Source organism: Dendrobates tinctorius, unplaced genomic scaffold, assembly GCF_039654945.1.
Source record: "Dendrobates tinctorius isolate UK_male_01 unplaced genomic scaffold, ASM3965494v1 ptg000045l, whole genome shotgun sequence".
NCBI classification, from domain to species: Eukaryota; Metazoa; Chordata; class Amphibia; order Anura; family Dendrobatidae; genus Dendrobates; species Dendrobates tinctorius.
This window is the reverse complement of record NW_027361713.1, coordinates 8,787,604-8,809,237: the sequence shown is the minus strand read 5'-3', so window position 1 is coordinate 8,809,237 and position 21,634 is coordinate 8,787,604. Positions and strand designations below refer to the sequence as shown.

Below are 21,634 nucleotides of genomic sequence, written 5' to 3'. Positions count from 1 at the left end.
AGCCTTGAGATTGCTCATGCTTCCTCAAAATTTGGTTTCTCAAGTCCTCAAACAGTTCTTTGGTCTTCTTTCTTTTCTCCATGCTCAATGTGGTACACACAAGGACACAGGACAGAGGTTGAGTCAACTTTAATCCATGTCAACTGGCTGCAAGTGTGATTTAGTTATTGCCAACACCTGTTAGGTGCCACAGGTTAGTTACAGGTGCTATTAATTACACAAATTAGAGAAGCATCACATGATTTTTCGAACAGTGCCAATACTTTTGTCCACCCTCTTTTTTATGTTTGGTGTGGAATTATATCCAATTTGGCTTTAGGACAATTCTTTTTGTGTTTTTTCAGTTAAGACAAATTAAATGAAGATAATAATACCAATGAATTTGTGTTTGCAATCATTTTCAGGAAGAAATTGAGTATTATCTGACTGAATTGCAGGGGTGTTAATACTTTTGGCCACAACTGTATAGCCTTGCAGTCTTTCACATCCGACATTTTTTCATTGTTTTCAAAGAGAATAACAAGGAAAAGCGAGAGTTTTGTAGAAAGGCATATTTATTAAAACATGAATATATTCAAGATACACCATAACAATTTACCCTTTATTCCGTGAGCATGTAACAAAGTTAGAAATTATGGTAGCTCCTAATTGTTGATCTAAGAGTTGGTGCTTAAAATAAAAGTACCAACATACCATAGCACACGTATAAATCTAGAAAGTCTTTAAAATTTAAGCTATAGATCTAAAGCTTTTTACAAATTAAGAGTCCTCATGGCTGCATCAGCATAATTTGTGCTATACACCTGAATGATGAAACATGCTCCCACAATTGTGTCCATTTTTCAGCGGTCAAGTGACGATGAACGGCACATCACAAATTGCAGTATCAGAACGACACCCAATGCCATGAGTACATATTTGATGCTGTCATTTGTTAGTTTAAGGACAGCCTCCTGTTTAAAATAAAAACAGAATATAGGAACAGGGGTTAGAGATGCATTTTAATTGATTGAGTTTTTTTTTTAAACATAAATAATTGTGGAAACATGTACCGTAAATAGCACCATAGACTTTAATGGGAACATGTACTCTGTGAAAAACAGAGATAGAACAAGTACATGTCTCATGCATACAATCGTTGTCATGTATAAATTAAGACAGCACATAAAGTAACAAAATCGATTCAATAATATCTTCTAGAGATTAAAAAAATATGGAAACAAGAAGCAGATTATACTTTACTTCTAGTTTTGGACATATAGCTAGTCTATATAGTACTGATTAATGTATATCTCAGGTCTCGGGAAAAAAAATTGAGATTTTCAACTTACCCAACCACCTTGCCTTGCTATCCACTGTGCAATTTGACTTTCCACTAAATATCTAGCAAGACATTGAGCAATTTTTCTTAAAAATCTATGCTGTCCTTTTTTCCAAATGTAGACAGCCATGCGATAACCAAAACCAAGCAGGGTTAAAATTCTTCCCCAGTTCACGTCTGTTTCAAAAACACTGCAAAAGAAGTTTGTAACCATTAAATTATGGGTTCTTTTAGGGAAAGCCAATTAGTGTTAGTTTTGTTTGTGTCTCCTCCCCGGCTGTACAGCACAGCTCAATTAATAAGCTGTACTGTCATTCATAATGCTCACTCCCCACCCCCATAGTGTAAGCAGCAGAGGGAGACAAACGGACTGAAGGAGGGACCCCCCCTGCTAGCCTAAAAGTGAGTAAGTGCAAATGAGGGGCTTTACTCTGGGTGATAGAGGGGGATAAGTCACTTAGGGATCAATGAAGACCTGATTCTCTTATCTCTCCTTTCACCCCTTCCTCTGTATCACCCTTTACTGAGACCCTTCCCCTTACATTAACCCTGACTACACCCCCTCCCCCTATCACCCTTGACAGAGGTCTACGACCCCTGACTGCAACCCCTTCCCCCGTATCAATCCTGACTGAGCCCCTTCCCCCTATACCATATCAGAGACTGGGGCCTCTCTAGATCTTATCAGGTGGAAGGTGCTCTCGCATATAGATGCAGCCTGGTCTCGTGCCTTTGCTCATCTAACCACCCTCTGGTGTGCTGGCCTCAGCTGCCAAATTATCCCAAACCAGCTCCCACAATCCCTCTCTCCTGACCCTGTAGTGTGGCCTATATATTTAGTAGTTCCTAAGGGAAAGCAACGCAGTGTGGGGTGCACGCAGGAATCACAGAAGCTAAGCATCAAGCAAAACTGCAGTTATCCATGGCAGTTAATCAGGGCAGGAATTAGGTAACCCACACTTTGCTCTCCCCTCTAACCATGTGCTTTATTTATATCCTCCTGTGCTCCCTTGCCATACACATTCACCACCCCATCCCCCCTCCATCACGACTCACACACATCAGCCCCTCTATACTTCCCTCTCCCATGTACAGCTCCCATGCACTCCTCACCTTCCTGAAAAACCTCAGCCCATCTTGCCCAAACACATCGCAGAAAAAAACTACTTACAATACCAACAACTATTTGCTCTTTATCTTCCTACTCCTACTGATTTCAGGTGACATCTCCCCCAACCTCAACCCCTACCCTACCTCACATCAAAACCATAATAATCTTAGTAATATTACTTGCATTCCCTCATCTCCATCTTTTAATTGTGCCCTCTGGAATCCACGGTCTGTTTGTAACAAGCTTCCTTTCCTGTACAAGTACTTTCTGAACAACTCTCTTAATCTGTTGGCCCTCACTGAAACCTGGATTCAGGATTCTGACACTGTCTCTCCTGCTGCCATTTCCTATGGTGGCTTACAATTCTCTCATTCCCCAAGACCCACAGACATGGTGGTGGAGTCGGCATACTCCTGTCCCCACAATATACTTTCCAGGTCATCCACCCAGTTCCATCACTCTCATTCCCTTCTTTTGAAGTCCACACCATCAGGCTCTTCCGTCCCCTCTCCCTCAGAGTAGCGGTCATATACCGGCCCCCAGGCTCACCCACCCACTTCCTTGACCACTTTTCAGCCTGGCTGCTGCACTTCATGTCCTCAGAACTACCAACTCTTATCCTGGGAGACTTCAACATCCCCATAAACAGCCCTACTTCCACATCTGCATCCCAGCTTCTATCACTAACCACCTCTCTAGGCCTCTCTCAGCTTTCAACCTCTGAGACACACAAGGACGGTAACACCCTTGATCTGGTCTTTGTCCGGCTCTGTTCAATCTCCCACCTAAATAACTCACCGCTTCCACTCTTTCACCACAACATTCTCTCCTTCACGCTCACAAATCCTCGCCCACCCAAGCTCACTCCTACCTACCACACATTCAGAAATATACAAGTCATTAACCCTCAGACACTTTCAGACTCCCTACACTCATCACTGACCGCAATCTCCTCTTTTTCCTGTCCTGATCTGGCTGTTCATCACTATGACGACACTCTTAGAAGCACCCTTGACTAAGTAACTCCCCTCACCCTCAGAACCTTCAAGCACAGAGTAAAACAGCCCTGGCTCACATCACAAACTCGACTTCTCCAGCGATGCTCTAGGAGTGCTGGACGCCTATGGAGAAAAACCCGCACACCAGAAGACTTCATCCACTTCAAATTTATGTTAAGAACCTATAACGCCAAACAGACCTACTTCACCACTCTGATCTCCTCACTAGCCAACAACCCCAAGAAACTTTTTGACACTTTTCACTCCCTCCTCATGCCAAAAGCACAAGCCCCTATCACAGACATTTGTGCCGACGACCTGGCCTCCCACTTTACAGAAAAAATAGATAATATCCGTCAGGAAATATGCTCCCAACCACCAAGTGCCGAGACTCCCATCCCTTCCTGCATCTCCCCTGGCTCTCTTTCCACATTTGATCTCATCACAGAAGAAGTCTCCAGACTCCTCTCTTCGATTGTCCGAAAACATGCACTATCGAACCCATTCCCTCACATCTCCTCCAGTCTCACTCTCCAGTCGTCACAACTCACCTAACTGCAATCTTTAAACTCTCCCTCTCCTCGGGTATTTTCCCATCTTCCTTCAAACACGCCATCTAAGTTACTCCATTACTAAAGAAACCCGCTCTCGACCCATTCTGCACAAACAACTACAGACCAGTCTCCAATCTCCCCTTCATCTCTAAACTTTTGGAGTGCCTAGTTTACTCCCGCCTTACCCACTACCTCTCCACTCACTCCCTCCTAGACCAGTCCTGCTTCCGCCCTCTACATTCGACTGAAACTGCACTCATCAAAATAATCAATTACCTTCTGACAGGAAAATGTAATGGTGACCACTCGCTGCTCATTCTTCTTGACCTACCTGCAGCTTTCGACACTGTTGATCACCATCTTCTACTCTCTAGGCTTCAGTCACTAGGCATTAAGAACACTGCTCTCTCCTGGTTCTCTTCCTGTCTTTCTGACCGCTCCTTCAGTGTTTTGTTCTTTGGCTCCACGTCATCTCCTCTTCCTGTCGGGGTACCTCAGGGCTCAGTCCTTGGCCCCCTTCTCTTCTCTCACTACATGGCCCCAATTGGACAGACCATCAGCAGATTTGGCTTTCAGTACCATCTTTATGCTGATGACACACAACTATATACGTCATTCCCCGACCTTACCCCCACTGTACTAATGAACGCCAGTGACTGTCCGCAGTCTTCAACATCATGTCCACTCTCTATCTGAAACGCAACCTCTCCGAAACTGAAATTCTTCTGCTCCCGCCGTCTACTAACTGCAACGCTCTATTAATTGGCCTCCCCGTTACTCGACTATCCCTTTCCAGTCCATACTTATTGCAGCGGCCAAGATCGTCCATCTGGCTAATCAGTACTCGGACACGTCCGTTCTTCGCCAGTCCTTAAATTGGCTGCCCATTCATTATAGGATCCAATTCAAAGTACTTGTTCTCACCCACAAAGCTCTCCACAGTGCAGCACCCCCCCCTCCATCTCCTCCCTCATTTCTGTCTATCGGCCTAACCAACTGCTGCGCTCTGCAAATGACTTTCGACTAACCTCTGCACTAATCCGTACCTCCTACTCCCGACTCCAAGACTTCTCCCGCTCTGCACCAATCCTCTGGAATGCTCTACCCCAAGAAATTAGGACTATCCACAATTTGCATAGTTTCAGGCGCTCAAGACACATTTGTTCAGAGCGGCCTATCATGTTCCCTAATCAAAGTCATTCTATGTGTAAGTGTGCACGTGTAGCCCATTCACTATCTCCATCCATCCCTCACACCCTCTAGATGGCTGGACAATCATTGCAAATACACACCTGCACTTTGTCTCTCCCCCACCTCATTGTAGATTGTAAGCTCTCACGAGCAGGGTCATCTTATTTTGCTTTAATTATTGTATTGTTAACATTGATGCTTATGACTTGTGTTTGGAACTGTTAAACTGTAAAGTGCAGCGGAATATGATTGCGCTATATAAAGATTATTATTATTATTATTATTATACCACCCCTGATTGCACTCCCTCCCCTGCGTCACCCGACTGCCTGAGCCCCCTCTCCCTGCATCATCCCTGACTGAGAACCCTCTCTACATGTATCACCCCTAACCGAGTAAAAATTTTCTTCTCCCATTACTAAGAAAATGGGGCCCTTCACCAAATGTTATGGCCTCATAGTTTGAAGAGATTTCTGTTAAAGTGTATGGGGGGAGGAATTGGGGGAAAGCTCTTTCGATATCACTCCAATGTTACATATAAGTGATTTAGGGCCCCCACCACTATTAGTGAGTACATTCACCATATATTTGCTGCAGAATTTCTATAATGGAAATCCCACAATAAATCAACAGCGGTAATATCCACAGATATTGTGCAGATATTCTGTCTTTACTACGGGTGCAACTTTGCCATAGACCTAATCTTTTACTGTATATTGCAAGGATAGAATCCGTGATGAATATATGCAGCATAAATTGATACATTATTCATGTCAAATCTGCAGCATTGGTCAATTCACACTGTGGATTTTCTCAGCATATGGATGAGATGTCATATAATCACACACACCATGCTGGTGCTATGACACATTGGTTTAGTGGTTAATACACATCAGGGGGCATTTATCACTGAATTTGCACCAATGTGGGCACCAGCTCTTCCTAGAACATTAAGAAGTGTAATACCTTATATTCTACCCTGATATTAGCGAGTTTTACCACACAATTGGTGGTCTTGTATTTATTTCTATGTAGCTACATAGTGGGTCCCAAGAATGATTTTCTCTGGTGGGCCCAAGGTGGTCCAATCCGACTCTGGGCCTAGCCATTGGACCTCCAAATTTAAGCATTGATTACTCAGCAAAGGAGTAAGTTATTAAAATGTTCTTCATATTATTAAAACACTAGCTGAAGAGCCCGGCGCTGCCCAGGCATAGTAACTAACTACGGTTAGTTATAACAAATTATAATGATTCTATATATTATATATATATATATATAGCTGAGTGTAGAGCCCCGCCCACTCCGCATAGCCACATTCACTATAATATTCCACATTATCTCGTCAGCCGGAGCTACTGGACAACAACCCCTAATATCCCACATTGTCCCATCAGCCAGAGCCACCGGATTACTACTCCTAATATCACACATCATTCCGTCAGCCAGAGCCACCGGACTACTACCCCTAATATATCCATCATCATCCCGTCAGCCAGAGCCACCGGACTACTACCTCTAATATCCCACATCGTCCCGTCAGCCAGAGCCACCGGACTACTACCTCTAATATCCCACATCGTCCCATCAGCCAGAGCCACCAGACTACTACTCCTAATATCCCACATCAGCCCGTCAGCCAGAGCCACCGGACTACTACCCCTAATATCCCACATCATCCCGTCAGCCAGAGCCACCGGACTACTACCTCTAATATCCCACACCATTACGTCAGCCAGAGCCACCGGACAACTAGCACTAATATCCCACATCATCCCGTCAACCAGAGCCACCGGACTACTACCCCTAATATCCCACATCATCCCGTCAGCCTGGGGCCAGAACCAGAGCGCTAAGTGGAACTGTCCTAACTTCCATACCGGGGATCCCTTTAAGAGAGGCCTGGTGTCACAACCAGAGCGCTGAGTGGATTTGCACTGACTTCCATACCAATGATCCCTTTAATAGAAGCCTGGGGTGAGAATCAGAGCTCTGAGGGATTTACCATAACTTCCATACAGGAGATCGATTTAAGAGAGCCTGGGGTCAGTACCAGAGCATTTGAAGGCAATTGCCCTGACTTTCAAACCGGAGATCCCTCTATGAGAGGCCTGGAGTCAGTACCAAAGCGCAGAGCGGATTTGCCCTCACTTCCATACCGGGGATCCCTTTAAGAGGGGCCTTGTGTCAGGGCAAATCCACTCAGCGCTCTGGTTCTAACTTCCATACTGGGGATCCCTTTAAGAGAGCCTGGGATCAGAACCAGAGCGCTGAGTGGATTTGCCCTGACTTGCATACCAATGATCCCTTTAATAGAACCCTGGGGTCAGAATCAGAGCATTGAGGGATTTGCCCTAATTTCCATACAGGAGATCCCTTTAAGAGAGTCTGGGGTCAGTACCAAAGCACAGAGTGGATTTGCCCTAAATTCCATACCAATGATCCCTTTAAGAGAAACTGGGGTCAGAACCACAGAGCTGAGTGGAATGGTCCTAACTTCCATACCGGAGATCCCTTTAAGAGAGGCCTGGGGTCAAAACCAAAGTGCTGATGGATTTGCTTTGACTTCCATACTAATGATCCATTTAAGAGAGAAGATGTGCCTATATGATGGAGGATGTGTGATGGGGATTATGGGCACAGGAGGGGGGGATTCATTTCTGTCATGTGCTCTGTGCTCCTTTTTGGAGGGCAGACAATGGCGGGGAGCTTATGTTCCCAGGGATGCTATATTTCTCCCACCATGTCAGTGTCTGCTGAGGTGCTGTCAAGTGGGAAAACTTGCTCTTAGCAACCAATCACAGCTCAGCTTCTTTTAACCAGCTCTGGTGAAATAAGAGATGCTTAGTGATTGGTTGCAAGGAAAACTGTTGCTCATAGGCTTCTTTTGAACAGCTCTGTTGAAATGAAAGATGCTTCATGATTGGTTGGTGATACACACACACATTCAGTTTTATATATTGAGACTAGCTGAAGAGCCCGGCGCTGCCCAGGCATAGTAACTAACTACGGTTAGTTATAACAAATTATAATGATTATATCTATATATATATAAAGCTGAGTGTAGAGCCCCGCCCATTCTGCATAGCCACATTCACTATAATATCCCAAATCATCCCATCAGCCAGAGCCACTGGACTACTACCCCTAATATCCAACATCATCCCGTCAGCCAGAGCTACCGGACTACCACCCATAATATCCCACATCATCCCATCAGCTAGAGCCACCGGACTACTACCACTAATATCCCACATCATCCCATCAGCCAGAGCCACTGGACAACTACCACTAATATCCCACATCATCCCGTCAGCCTGGAGTCAGAACCAAAGCGCTGAGTGGAACGGTCCTAACTTCCATACTGGGGATCCCTTTAAGAGAGGCCTGGCATCAGAACCAGAGCACTGAGTGGATTTGCCCTGACTTCCATACCAATGATCCCTTTAATAGAAGCCTGGGGTGAGAATCAGAGCGCTGAGGGATTTACCATAACTTCCATACAAGAGATCCCTTTAAGAGAGGCCTGGGGTCAGTACCAAAGCGCAGAGTGGATTTTCCCTCACTTCCGTACTGAGGATCCCTTTAAGTGGGAACTTGGGTCAGAACCATAGTGCTGAGTGGATTTGCCCTAACTTCCATACCGTGGATCCCTTTAAGAGAGCCTGGGATCAGAACCAGAGCACTGAAGTGGATTTGGCCTGACTTGCATACCAATGATCCCTTTAATAGAACCCTGGGGTCAACATCAGAGCGCCAAGGGATTTTCCCTAACTTCCATACAGGAGATCCCTTTAAGAGAGTCTGGGGTCAGTACCAGAGCATTTGAAGGCAATTGCCCTGACTTCCATACTGGAGATCCCTTTAAGAGAGGCCTGGGGTCAGAATTAAAGCGCTGGATTGATTTGCTCTGACTTCCATACCAGAGATCCCTTTAAGAAAGGCCTGGGGTCAGTACCAAAGCGCAGAGTGGATTTGCCCTAAATTCCATACCAATGATCCCTTTAAGAGATCCTGGGGTCAGAACCACAGAGCTGAGTGGAACTGTCCCAACTTCCATACCGGGGATCCCTTTAAGAGAGGCCTGGGGTCAAAACCAAAGCGCTGGATGGATTTGCTCTGACTTCCATACCAATGATCCCTTTAAGAGGGAAGATGTGCCTACGCGATGGAGGATGTGTGATGTGTATATAGGCACGGGAGGGGGGATACATTTCTGTCATGTACTGTGGGAAAACTGTTGGTCATAGCAACCAATCACAGCTCAGCTTCTTTTAACCAGCTCTGGTGAAATGAGAGATGCTTAGTGACTGTTTGCATGGAAATCTGTAGCTCATAGCAACCAACCACAGCTCAGCTTTTTTTGAACTGCTCTGGTGAAATGAAAGATGCTTCATGATTGGTTGGTGATACACACACGCATTCATTTTTATATATAGAGACTAGCTGGAGAGCATGGTGCTGCCCGGGCATAGTAAATAACTACGGTTAGTTATAACAAATTATGATTATATATATATATTATATATATATATATATATATATATATATATATATAAAGCTGAGTGTAGAGCCCCGCCCGTTCCGCATAGTCACATTCACTATAATATCCCACATCATCCCGTCAGCCAGAGCTACCGGACTACTACCCATAATATTCCACATCATCCCATCTGCAAGAGCCACTGGACTACTACCCCTAATATCCCACATAATCCCATCAGCCACAGCCACAGTACAACTACCACTAATATCCCACATCATCCCATCAGCAAGAGCTACCGGACGACTACCCATAATATCCCACATCATCCCGTCAGCCAGAGCCACCAGACTGCAACCACTAATATCCCACATCATCCCGTCAGCCAGAGCTACCGGACTACTACCCATAATATCCCACATCATCCTGTCAGCCAGAGCCACTGGACTACTACTCCTAATATCCCACATCATCCCATCAGCCAGAGCCACCGGACAACTACCACTAATATCCCACATCATCCAGTCAGCCTGGAGCCAGAACCAGAGCGCTGAGTGGATTTACCCTGACTTCCATACCAATGATCCCTTTAATAGAAGCCTGAGGTGAGAATCAGAGTGCTGAGGGATTTACCCTAACTTCCATACCGGAGATCCCTTTAAGAGAGACCTGGGGTCAGTACCAAAGCACAGAGTGGATTTTCCCTCACTTCCGTATTGACGATCCCTTTAAGAGGTGACTTGGGTCAGAACCAGAGCGCTGAGTGGATTTGCCCTAACTTCCATACCGGGGATCCCTTTAAGAGAGCCTGGGGTCAGTACCAGAGGATTTGAAGGCAATTGCCCTGACTTCCATATTGGGGATCCCTTTAAGAGAGGCCTGGGGTCAGAATTAAAGCGCTGGATTGATTTGCTCTGACTTCCATACCAGAGATCCCTTTAAGAAAGGCCTGGGGTCAGTACCAAAGCGCAGAGTGGATTTGCCCTAAATTCCATACCATTGATCCCTTTAAGAGACCCTGGGGTCAGTACCAAAGTGCTGGATGGATTTGCTCTGACTTCCATACCAATGATCCCTTTAAGAGGGAAGATGTGCCTACAGGATAGAGAATGTGTGATGGGTATATAGGCACGGGAGGTGGGATAAATTTCTGTCATGTGCTCTCTGCTCCTTTCTGGGGGGCAGACAATGGCTGGGAGCTTATGTTCCCGAAGATGCTAGATTTCTCCCACCATGTCAGTGTCTGCTGAGGTGTTGTCAAGTGGGAAAATTGTTGGTCATAGCAACCAATCACAGCTCAGCTACTTTTAACCAGCTCTGCTGAAATGAGTGATGCTTAGTGATTGTTTGCAAGAAAAACTGTTGCTCATAGCAACCAATCACAGGTCAGCTTCTTTTGAACAGCTCTGGTGAAATGAAAGATGCTTCGTGATTGGTTGGTGATACACACACACACATTCATTTTTATATACAGAGATAACACACTGTGATTATATATTACAGCAGCCCCTCAATCACAGAGAGTCTCATAAACTGAAGCCCCTCAAGGGTGCTTGGGTTTGTAAGAGCGACCTGCATTTGTAATAAGATGGTTTACACAATGGGATATATTCAGGTGAGGTGATATATCTGCTTTAAAAGGGAATTCCCTTCATAAGATTTGAATGTTCTCACAGTGTTTGTGTGGGTTTCCTCCAGTTTTCTCCCACATTCCAAAGACATACTAATAGGGAATTTAGCCTGTAGTATGTAAGCCCAAAAGGGCAGGGTCCTCTCTCCCCTCTGTATCAGTCTGTCATTGTTAGTTTTTTTTACTGTAAGTGATATCTGTAATTTGTATGTAACCCCTTCTCATGTACAGCACCATGGAATCAAAGTTGCTATATAAATAAATAATAATAATAATAATAATAATAATAATAAATTGTGAGCCCCAATGGGGACAGAGAAGATGTCTGTAAAGCGGTTATGAATTAATAGCGCTATATAAGTGAGCACAATATTAATAAATCCAAATTTACTGTGCATTTATGGCATATTATTGGGGTACACCATAAATGTATGAGATGAGAATATCCCTTTGATTGCAAGGTAAAGAAGGGGGCTGGGGAAGGGCACAGCCTAGGGGAAGCCCCCATGACTGCCATGGGCAGGAAGTTTTAGAACTGGTGTTGTGCCAGTTTGAAATGGTTGGCCGGGACGGGGGCCGGGGGTGGGGTTTAAGGTGGGGGCAGCCTGTATTAGGGAAAAAGTGCGGGAAAAACTGCACTCACCAGCCAGGAGCAGAGGAGAGAAGTCCCACCTGACTCAATGGATGACGAGCAGCAACTTTTCGCCAGGCTGCAGGATGTGGCCAGGTCCAGGAGGGGAGGATGGCTACAGACCCAACTTTCCTCCCTCCTCAGCCCTGCGGAGCAGGGATCCAGCCGGCGTGGAAGGAGGACCCGTCCCCCCGAAAGGCTGTCACCGGAGGTGTCAGCCCGCAGCAGGCGGCGGCTGCGGAGCCCCTCCAGGGACCCTGCGGGCGGCGCAACAGATGGGGCTGCATCCCCTCCCTGCGCCCGTCCCGGCAGGAATCCGCCCAGCCGGCCGGTCAGCACGGGCGGCAAGCGTGTGGGAGCCGGACAGGAACAGCAGGCCGGACCGGAAGTGTCGTCGCGGGCAGGAGCCAAAGAGTCGCGCAGCAGGGAGGAGAGTGAAGGCTGCGGCAGGCCCTCACAGTGGCGAGGCCGGCGGCGGCCGGCGCCGGCCAACACAGCGGCGGGAGGCAGGATCGAGGGCGCCCCCGGGGATGAGGACCGCTCGGGGGTGTCTGCCAGCCAGGGCGCCAGATGCGGCGCGGCGGGCAGGAGGGGGCATTGCGTCAGCGCCCTGCCTGGCCCCACTGTCATCAGAAGGACCGGAGGTGAGGCGGGCGGGAGGGTGCCGGTTGCTGCCGCCCTGCATGCCCCCATCGCAGTCCATAGCGAGAGAGCTGCGGTCGGGAGGGGGCAGCACGAGGACGCCCTGCCTGGTCCCAGCAGCATGTGGAGCCCCGACCGATCGGCGGACGGGAGGGGGCTCAGCGGGGACGCCCTGCCCGGTCCTAGCAACGCGTGGAGCCCGGAACGGTCGGCGGGCGGGAGGCGACTTAGCGTGGTCGCCCTGCCTGGCCCCTATACAGCAGACGGGGCACCAGGCACCTGGGGGCATTTATCCGGGAGTCGCCCGGAGGGTGCTACGGACCGGCCAGTCGGGCACGGGTCCAGGGACTGTCACAAGTCCCGTTCAAGCGGGAGTTCTCGGGAGCGGCGGGTATCGCATGCTCGGGTCCCCCCTGGTGACGAGGAGGCCAGGGGCGCGGGCCTGGAGCAGCGGAGCCTGCATCAGGATCATCGAGGACGTCAGGATTCCGGATTTCCAGCTGGTGGGGACACAGCACCCGCGCAGCTATGTGAGTATGGCTCCATGTCGTGTTTGTCGCCCGCAGGGGCTGTATTGCAGGATGATGGGGGCAGGCAGGGAGATGGTAGGGAGCGGATGGGGCGTAGCGGGGCTGAGGTGCCGGGGCTAAGGGACATTTTGGCGAACATGTCGCAAATATTGAGGAGACTGGAGGGGGGGGTAATTGGGGAGGCAGCTCCGTCCCCAGCGGGGGCATGGTTAGTGGGTCGCGGTTCGGGCACAGAGTCGGGTGGTGACGTGTTACGTGCGGTAGAATCCGATGAAGGAGCTGCGGCAGGAGTGTCTGTTTCAGTGCAGACGGAGACGGATAAGGGGGATAGGATAAAACTGGACGATAGGGCTAAGGGAGAGGTTTATGTGTGCTTTGAGGGGCCGCTGGGGGCCCATTTAAAGAAAGAAGTGAAGGAAAAGATTTGGCGGGACGAGTATGTGGAGATATTTTCATTGCTGCCGTTGGAAAAGTTTAACCTGGATAAGGGGAAGAAGGACGATAGTAAAAAAGAGGAGGAAGAAAAGAGGAGGTGGCGTCTGATCCCGCAGACTTTTGTGAATTGGATGCAGGCATTCGCTATTTTGGCTAGTGTCATAGGGGAGAAGTCTCCGGATAATTGTTCTGGCCTTTTTTGTTATTTAGATGCTATCGGGGAGGCGCATCGTATTTATGGGGGCCAGGCGTGGCTGCGATACGACGAGCAGTTTAGGCAGAGGAAGGCGGTAAGGCCAGAGATAAAGTGGGATCAAAAGGATATCGGGTTGTGGCTGAAGGTGATGGCCCCAGTGAGGTATGGGCAGTCCTTTCACGGGAGCGGGGGCAGCGGCAGTCAGCAAGCAGGTCAGGGGAGCAGTGGTCAGGCAACCCAGGGAGGAAGAGAGAAGTCGGGGGCGTGCTGGCAATTTAATGACGTGCAGTGTAAGTACGGGGCGGGCTGCAAGTTCAAACACGTGTGCTCCCACTGCAACGGTAGCTCACACGGCGCTTCCAAATGTTTTAAGAAAGGGAAAGGAAAGCCAAATGTGGGTGCCGGTCAAGGGGGAGAGCCCGGTGAGGGTTCAAGAGATGGCCCCCTTTCTAAGTAGGTACCCGGCTCGGGCAGAGGCCAGCGTGCTTTTGAATGGTTTTGTTGACGGTTTCAGGATTCCACTTCCTGGCCATGTGGTTCCTTTTTCTGTTAAAAATTTGCGGTCGGCAATAACGCATGCGGAGGTAGTAGATGAGAAGTTAAAAAAGGAAGTGGATTTGGGCAGGATGGCCGGTCCGTTCCCCACGGCTCCTGTTGCGGGCGTGATTGTTTCCCCGTTGGGGGTTGTGCCTAAGAAGGAGCCGAATAAGTTTCGTTTGATTCAGCATTTGTCTTATCCAAAAGGCTTGTCAGTTAATGACGGTATCGATAGGGAGTTGTGTTCTGTGGAGTATACCTCTTTTGATACGGCGGTTAAGTGGGTGCGACGTTATGGGTCAGGGGCTTTGTTGGAAAAGACAGACATTGAGTCCGCTTTTCGGTTACTACCGGTTCATGCAGATAGTATCCCGCTGCTGGGATGTTTTTGGAAGGGGAATTTCTACCTCGATAGGTGTTTGCCGATGGGTTGCGCAATTTCTTGTTCATTGTTTGAGACGTTTAGCACTTTCCTGGAGTGGGTGGTAAGGGATGTTACAGGAATGCAGTCGATCATTCATTATCTGGATGATTTTCTTTTTATTGGCCCCCCGGATTCGCCGTTGTGTAGGAACGCGTTGGCAGGCATGGTTTGGGTGGCGGAGCATTTTGGGGTGCCGCTGGCATCTGAGAAGACGGAAGGCCCTAAGGCCGTTATAAGTTTTTTGGGCATAGTTGTCGATTCGGAAAGGATGGAGTGTCGGTTACCAGAGGACAAGTTGGCATTGTTGAAACAGGAGGTGGACAGGATTTCGAAGTTGCGCAAAGTGACCCTCAAGGAATTACAATCCCTATTGGGGAGATTGAACTTTGCCTGCAGGATCATGCCTATGGGTCGAATTTTTTCTCGTCGTTTGGCTAGCGCGACGGCAGGAGTGAAGGCTCTGCACCATTATGTTCGCTTGACGAAGGAGCATAGGGATGATTTGATGGTTTGGCAGCGGTTTTTGCGGAATTACAATGGGCGGTCGCTGATGCAGGAGGAGACATTGAGCAATTTTGATTTTGAAATATTTACGGATGCAGCAGGCAGCTCTGGTTACGGCGCCTACTGTAAGGGAAGGTGGAGTGTGGGGCGGTGGCCTCAGGCGTGGAAGTTGTTGGGCCTTACCAAAAACTTGGCACTATTGGAGCTGTTTCCTATCGTGGTAGCTGTTTTGGTGTGGGGTCCCATGTTCGAAAATAGGAGAGTGCGCTTTCATTGCGACAACGCGAGTGTTGTAGCGGTCATTAACAGTTTGTCGGCCTCCTCTCCCCCCGTAGTTAGATTGGTTAGGGTTTTGGTTCTTCGATGTCTGGATTTGAACGCAGGGATTTCTGCAGTGCATGTGCCCGGGGTTACGAATTCAATAGCAGACTCTTTGTCTCGTTTTCAGTGGGGGCGTTTTCGAGAATTGGCGCCAGGAGCGGATGCCACGGGCGTGGAAAGCCCTTCCTTTCTGTGGAAGGTGATTACGGAAGAGCAGGAAGACTGATTCGGGAATCCTTATCGCAGCAGACATGGTCGGCCTACGATTCTTCGTGGCGAGTATGGCAGAGTTGGTTGGCAGAGTGGGGTGGGGTCGAAAGTGATGAGGATAGGATGTTGGCGGTACTGTTTTTAATTGGGAAGGCAGCTGACAGCGGTTGGTCTGCTGCTAAGGTAAACAAGTTTGTAGCGGGTTTAGCTTTCGGTTTCAAGTTGCAAGGGGTGGGGGACGTTACGAAGAGCTTCTTAGTGAGTCAGGCGTTAAAAGGGTTTCGTAGGGGTAAAAAAGCCGGCGACAAACGAAGACCTATTTCGTTTAGTACGTTGGAAGGCTTAGGCAGAGTCCTTGGGGGTATTTGCACGTCAGTTTTTGAGTTGGCCCTGTTTCGGCTGGCTTTTTCTTTGGCCTTTTTTGGGGCAATGCGCATTGGCGAGGTGGTGTCAGGCAGCAGGGTTTCGGCGGGAGGGGTGTTGGCAGAAGATGTGGAATTTTGGGCAGGGGGCATTGTTTTTTGGATTCGTCGTTCAAAAACTGATCAACAGGGTAGGGGCAGACGGGTAGTTTTGGGGCGAGTTGAAGGGGCGTTAATGTGCCCACGTGGCTGTTTGGAAACGTATTGGGGCGTATGGGCGGGTAGGACGGGTCCTCTCTTGTGCCATGCGGACGGCACCTATTTGTCTCGGTTCCAGTTCATTGCGGTTTTGAAGAAGGGATTGGTAGAGTTGGGCCTTCCCCAGGACATGTATGGGTCTCATTCATTTAGGATCGGTGCTGCGAGGGACCTGGGAGGGAGCAGGTGCTGGTCCGTTGGTTGGGTTTCCGAGGAATGGTATGGAGCAGGGTGCTCCTGGAGTTAACCAAATCCGCTCGCTTGGATAGAACCCTCGACATTATTGTTTTCCATGTGGGGGGCAATGATTTAGGGGTCAGGCCGGTGAGAGAATTAATTAGGGACATACGTTCCGATTTTTTGAGGTTGTGGACATCGTTCCCGAACGTGGTGACGGTATGGTCGGATGTAGTGCCCAGACAGAGGTGGAGGCAAGCGAGATCGTTGAAAGGGATTAACAGGGCAAGGGTAAAATTGAATCGTGCGGTGTCGGCATTTGTGTCCAGGAATGGGGGCATTAGTGTTCGTCACTTTGAATTGGAGACAGGTGCCGGTAATTTTTGGTTGGCCGATGGGGTTCATTTAAATTCTATTGGTATTGATTTATGGGCACTGTCAATACAGGAGGGGATCGAGAGGGCCTTGGTGGTTTTGGGGCACTCACGAGCCTGAGGTGGTCAGGGCTGTTCGTGGTTGGCGGGGGGTGGGGTTCTTGGAGTTGACGGTGATTGGTCGGGGAAGGATTCGGAAGTAACATTCCCGACAGTTTAAAATGGTATGGGGGATCTGGCTTTTGGGTATGGGCTCTGGACGGGGTTTTACCTCGGGAGCTATGGTGGTTGGTCTCCCAGAAGGGGAGTTACGGTGCCCTCGAGCTGGGCTGGACGGCTGGGGGTAACATGGTGGAAATAAGTTTATAGCCAGATCTTTCTAGCTCCAAGAACCCTCCCCTCATAATTTTGAATTATTTAATGTTTATTGTTAATGTTTGTTAATAAAATTGGCCGCTGTGGCCAAAATTATCCAAAGAATTTAAATTGTACCTTGTCTTATTCTCAGGAGAAGGGAAAGAGGGGGATGATAGGAGGCGGCGAGGTATCGAGGAGAAGGTAAAACTGAAGTCGCCATATGCGGTCAAGAAGGGGGCTGGGGAAGGGCACAGCCTAGGGGAAGCCCCCCATGACTGCCATGGGCGGGAAGTTTTAGAACTGGTGTTGTGCCAGTTTGAAATGGTTGGCCGGGACGGGGGCCGGGGGAGGGGTTTAAGGTGGGGGCAGCCTGTATTAGGGAAAAAGTGCGGGAAAAACCGCACTCACCAGCCAGGAGCAGAGGAGAGAAGTCCCACCCACCCTCCCTGTTTTTGGGTAGCACGTTGGGGGCTGCTAGGGGATGTATGTTTTAAAAAAAAAAAAAAAAGGTGATCGGTATATAGATTCTTGTCAGGGTCTATATGAGGCGTTGTTGTTGCTGTTGTCACAGTGGCTGTGGGGCGGGGGGTGGGGTTCTTGGAGTTGACGGTGATTGGTCGGGGAAGGATTCGGAAGTAACATTCCCGACAGTTTAAAATGGTATGGGGGATCTGGCTTTTGGGTATGGGCTCTGGACGGGGTTTTACCTCGGGAGCTATGGTGGTTGGTCTCCCAGAAGGGGAGTTACGGTGCCCTCGAGCTGGGCTGAACGGCTGGGGGTAACATGGTGGAAATAAGTTTATAGCCAGATCTTTCTAGCTCCAAGAACCCTCCCCTCATAATTTTGAATTATTTAATGTTTATTGTTAATGTTTGTTAATAAAATTGGCCGCTGTGGCCAAAATTATCCAAAGAATTTAAATTGTACCTTGTCTTATTCTCAGGAGAAGGGAAAGAGGGGGATGATATGAGGCGGCGAGGTATCGAGGAGAAGGTAAAACTGAAGTCGCCATATGCGGTCATGCTATAATGTTTCCTGCATGTTCTTCCTGTCGGCTCCAACACTACAGCTGACAGTACAAAAGGAAATTCAGGAGTTTAGGTCTGAGCAGGCGAGTATGCACTTAGAGCAAGCCCTAAGAAGCATGAAGATGAAACATTGCATTCAGAGAAGTATATGGGACTAGTCTTTACCTGCGGGTGCGTGCAGTTATATTGTGCAGTTAAAAACAGACATATTTTTCCTTTAGTTACAGCTAAAAGAAGGAATAGCACATTGTAAATGTCTTGTGTACAACTGAATGACTAGACCTTGCCTATGGAGAAATGTCACTGTGGTTTAAATATTCCTCATACTGTAAATGTTTCAAAAACCTTTCCGATCGCTGTCAGCCATTCTGTGTGGTTGTAATTACAAATTAAAAGGGATGAATATTTTTCATTATGCGGTTGAATCAACTTATGGTTACTTGTAGTTTGCTATTCTAGTCTGCTTCTCGCTACAGGAACACTACTTACAGGAACAGCCAAAAGCATGTGGTCATATGGTGTGGATAGAAGCATTTTTCATGTATTAAGGGAAATCAAAAGAACAGAAGGAATGGCTGGGGAAACTGAAAGATTAGAGAATGCAGAGAATTAAAGGATCAGGAAGACAACCATAGTACAAATTACCTGGAGATATATGGAGATTGCTAGCCCATAAGCGGGCTGGGAGGCAGGAGAAAGAATAGAAACGTTATGCAGGCACGTACAGAATGCAGACAACATGCACAGTATTATAATGGGAAAATAGTTCTAGGAAATATTCCATAAATACATGCTTTGGTCTTGGCTACTAGTTTGGTAAAAGGAATATGAGTTAGAAAAAGACTATTTAAAGGGAGTCTATCACCTCAAACTGTACATTCATTAAACAAGCACATTGTCCAATGAGAACCCTGTCACAGGGGTGAATAATCCATAAACGAGCACTCAAGTTCCAGTTTCTAATTATCACCCCTTTTAGACACACTGTTGCTCACCTGAAAAACATGCAAACATGATCGGATTGTTCATGCAGACATAAAAATAATTGTTCTTGCCTCATTACTTGGGATGAGCAGTCGACAACAAGATTATGTATTGGCACAAAACCAAGGTATTAATGATTGTTCTTCCCTATACAGTTTTTGACTTTTTTGTCTGTTGTTTTTGTTGAGAAGGATCATTGCTCACTAACAAGCCGATAAAAGCCTATCTAAATGAGGCTGAAGGTACTGTCACACTTAGTGATGCACCAGCGATCCCGACCAGTGATATGACGCGGTCAGGATCGCTGGTACATCGCTAAGTGGTCGCTAGTGAGCTGCCACACAGGCAGATCTCATCAGCGACATCGCTAGGGACGGGGGTCGCTACTTACCTGTCACACTAGGCGATCCTGACGTCCTCCCGCCCGGCTCCACGCGTCGCTCGTCGGTGCCACAGGAAGCGCAGCAGGAAGCTGACGACAAGAAACGGTCCAGGACGTTCTCGCGCGATCAGCGATAATCAGCGGGGGAGCCGGTCGGACGTAAGCATCAGACATAGCGATATCGCTAGCAATATCGCTGCTACGTCACAAAAAACAGTGACTTTATAGCGATATTGCTAGCGATATCGCTTAGTGTGACAGGCCCTTAAGGTCTAGTATAAGACAACTCCTATAGAATAAATTCTGTGTAATGACATTTCAGCAGTTATTATTAGACCACATTCACACGTTCAGTATTTTACATCAGTATTTGTAAGCTGAAACCAGGAGTGGAACAATTAGAGTAAAAGTACAATAGAAACACATCACCACTTCTGTATTTCTCACCAACTCCGTGTTTTGCCTTACAAATACTGATGGAAAATACTCACCAAATACTGAACAAGTAAACTTGGCCTTAGGTAGTATTACAATGACAGATAACACATCTCTGTACAATAAGTAACACTGGATCCACCATTCATGAAAAGGTGATGATCATAGTTCCCCTTATCTTTCCTTTCCTCAGATCAGAGGACTGGCGACATGCCATTGGTGCAACCTGTGTAATTGAGCAGGAGCTCAAGTAAGGGGCCCACTACCACCAATTGTGCAATAGGACTATTGGACTGCAAAGGGCCCATATATTGTTCTTGCATAGGACTATTGGACTGCAAAGGGCCCATATATTGTTCTTGCATAGGGGCCCTCTACTGTCTGTGTCCACTTTTGGATTATAGCATGTTTAGTATGCTCTTCTCTAGAAAGTCAATGAATCAGCAGTCTATAACTGCCTAGGTGTGTTTGACTGCTTAAAAATGATCTGTTGAGTTGGACGGACGCCTGGATGTTAGTTCGGTCGAACCCGCCAGAGCCTGTTCCAAAAAGTTCGGATTTGGGTACCAGAGCAGTACCCGGACCCGAACCCTGACCCCATTCACTTTAATGGGGGCCCCAAACATCCATTGTTTGCCACGCTGTTATGTGCATGACAGTGCGGCAAACAAGGCTTTTGATTGGCGGAAAAATCATCACCACCAAAGTTGCGGTTCCCACACTGTCCAATGACAGCGTGAGAGCGCAGCTGTGATTAGAGGTATAAAGTTAACCTCTGGCCACTGGTGTCAGCTGATGGGACTACTGCTCTCATTAGCCGCTAATAACAGTGAGAGCAGCAGCGGCTGATGGTAGTATTCATCAGCCGGCGCCTGGGCTGTAAATAATTAAAAAATAAAACCAACATGGGTTCCCCTGTATTTTTGATAACCAGCTAGGCAAACTCACAGCTGGGGGGCTGGAACCCTCAGCTGGAAAAACTTCAGCAAGGCTGGTTATCAAAAATAGAGGGGTCCCCACTCCAATTAATTATTTTTTTTAAATAATTAAAGAAAAACGGCATCAGGTTCCCCCCATTTTTTGACAACCAGCCAATCTAAAGGAGACAGCTGTGGCTGATATTCTCCTGACAATACAATGGTGACTTCAACCCCACAAATATGAATCCCACTTACCACCGCTACAGGGCAAATGGGAAGAGTCTGGTGCATCTAACAGATGCGCCTTTTCTGAGCTGCTGCAGGCTATTTTTTGTCGGGGGGCGTGGGAAATATCTATGGCCCCTTACCAGCCTGAGAATACCAGCCCCCAGCTGTCTGCTATAGCAAGGCTGATTGTCAAAAAGGGGTGAGGACCACACAAAGTTTTTTACATTATTTAAATCATTTAAAAAAACAGCTTGGAGACCTCTCTATTTTTGATAACCAGCCTTGCTAAAGCTGACAGATGAGGGTTACAGCCCCGAGCTGTGGGTTTTGCCTGGCTGGTAATCAAAAATACAGGAGAAACCACGCCGTGATTTTTTTTTAAATTATTTATCTACAGCTCAGGCACTGGC

General features: G+C 47.7%; 1 protein-coding gene across 1 annotated transcript in view; it reads right to left on the bottom strand.

Moving 5' to 3' along the window:
* Positions 1 to 536: 536 nt before the first annotated feature.
* The window catches only part of BAK1 (BCL2 antagonist/killer 1), a 332,433-nt gene continuing 311,335 nt past the window's right edge, over positions 537 to 21,634 (bottom strand). The window contains exons 5-6 of the mRNA XM_073575607.1: positions 1,332 to 1,512; positions 537 to 953 (exon numbers count right to left, since the gene is read on the bottom strand). Coding sequence (XP_073431708.1) covers positions 843 to 953; positions 1,332 to 1,512 — 292 coding nt within the window. The 3' untranslated portion in view covers positions 537 to 842. The remainder of the gene's footprint in view (positions 954 to 1,331; positions 1,513 to 21,634) is intronic.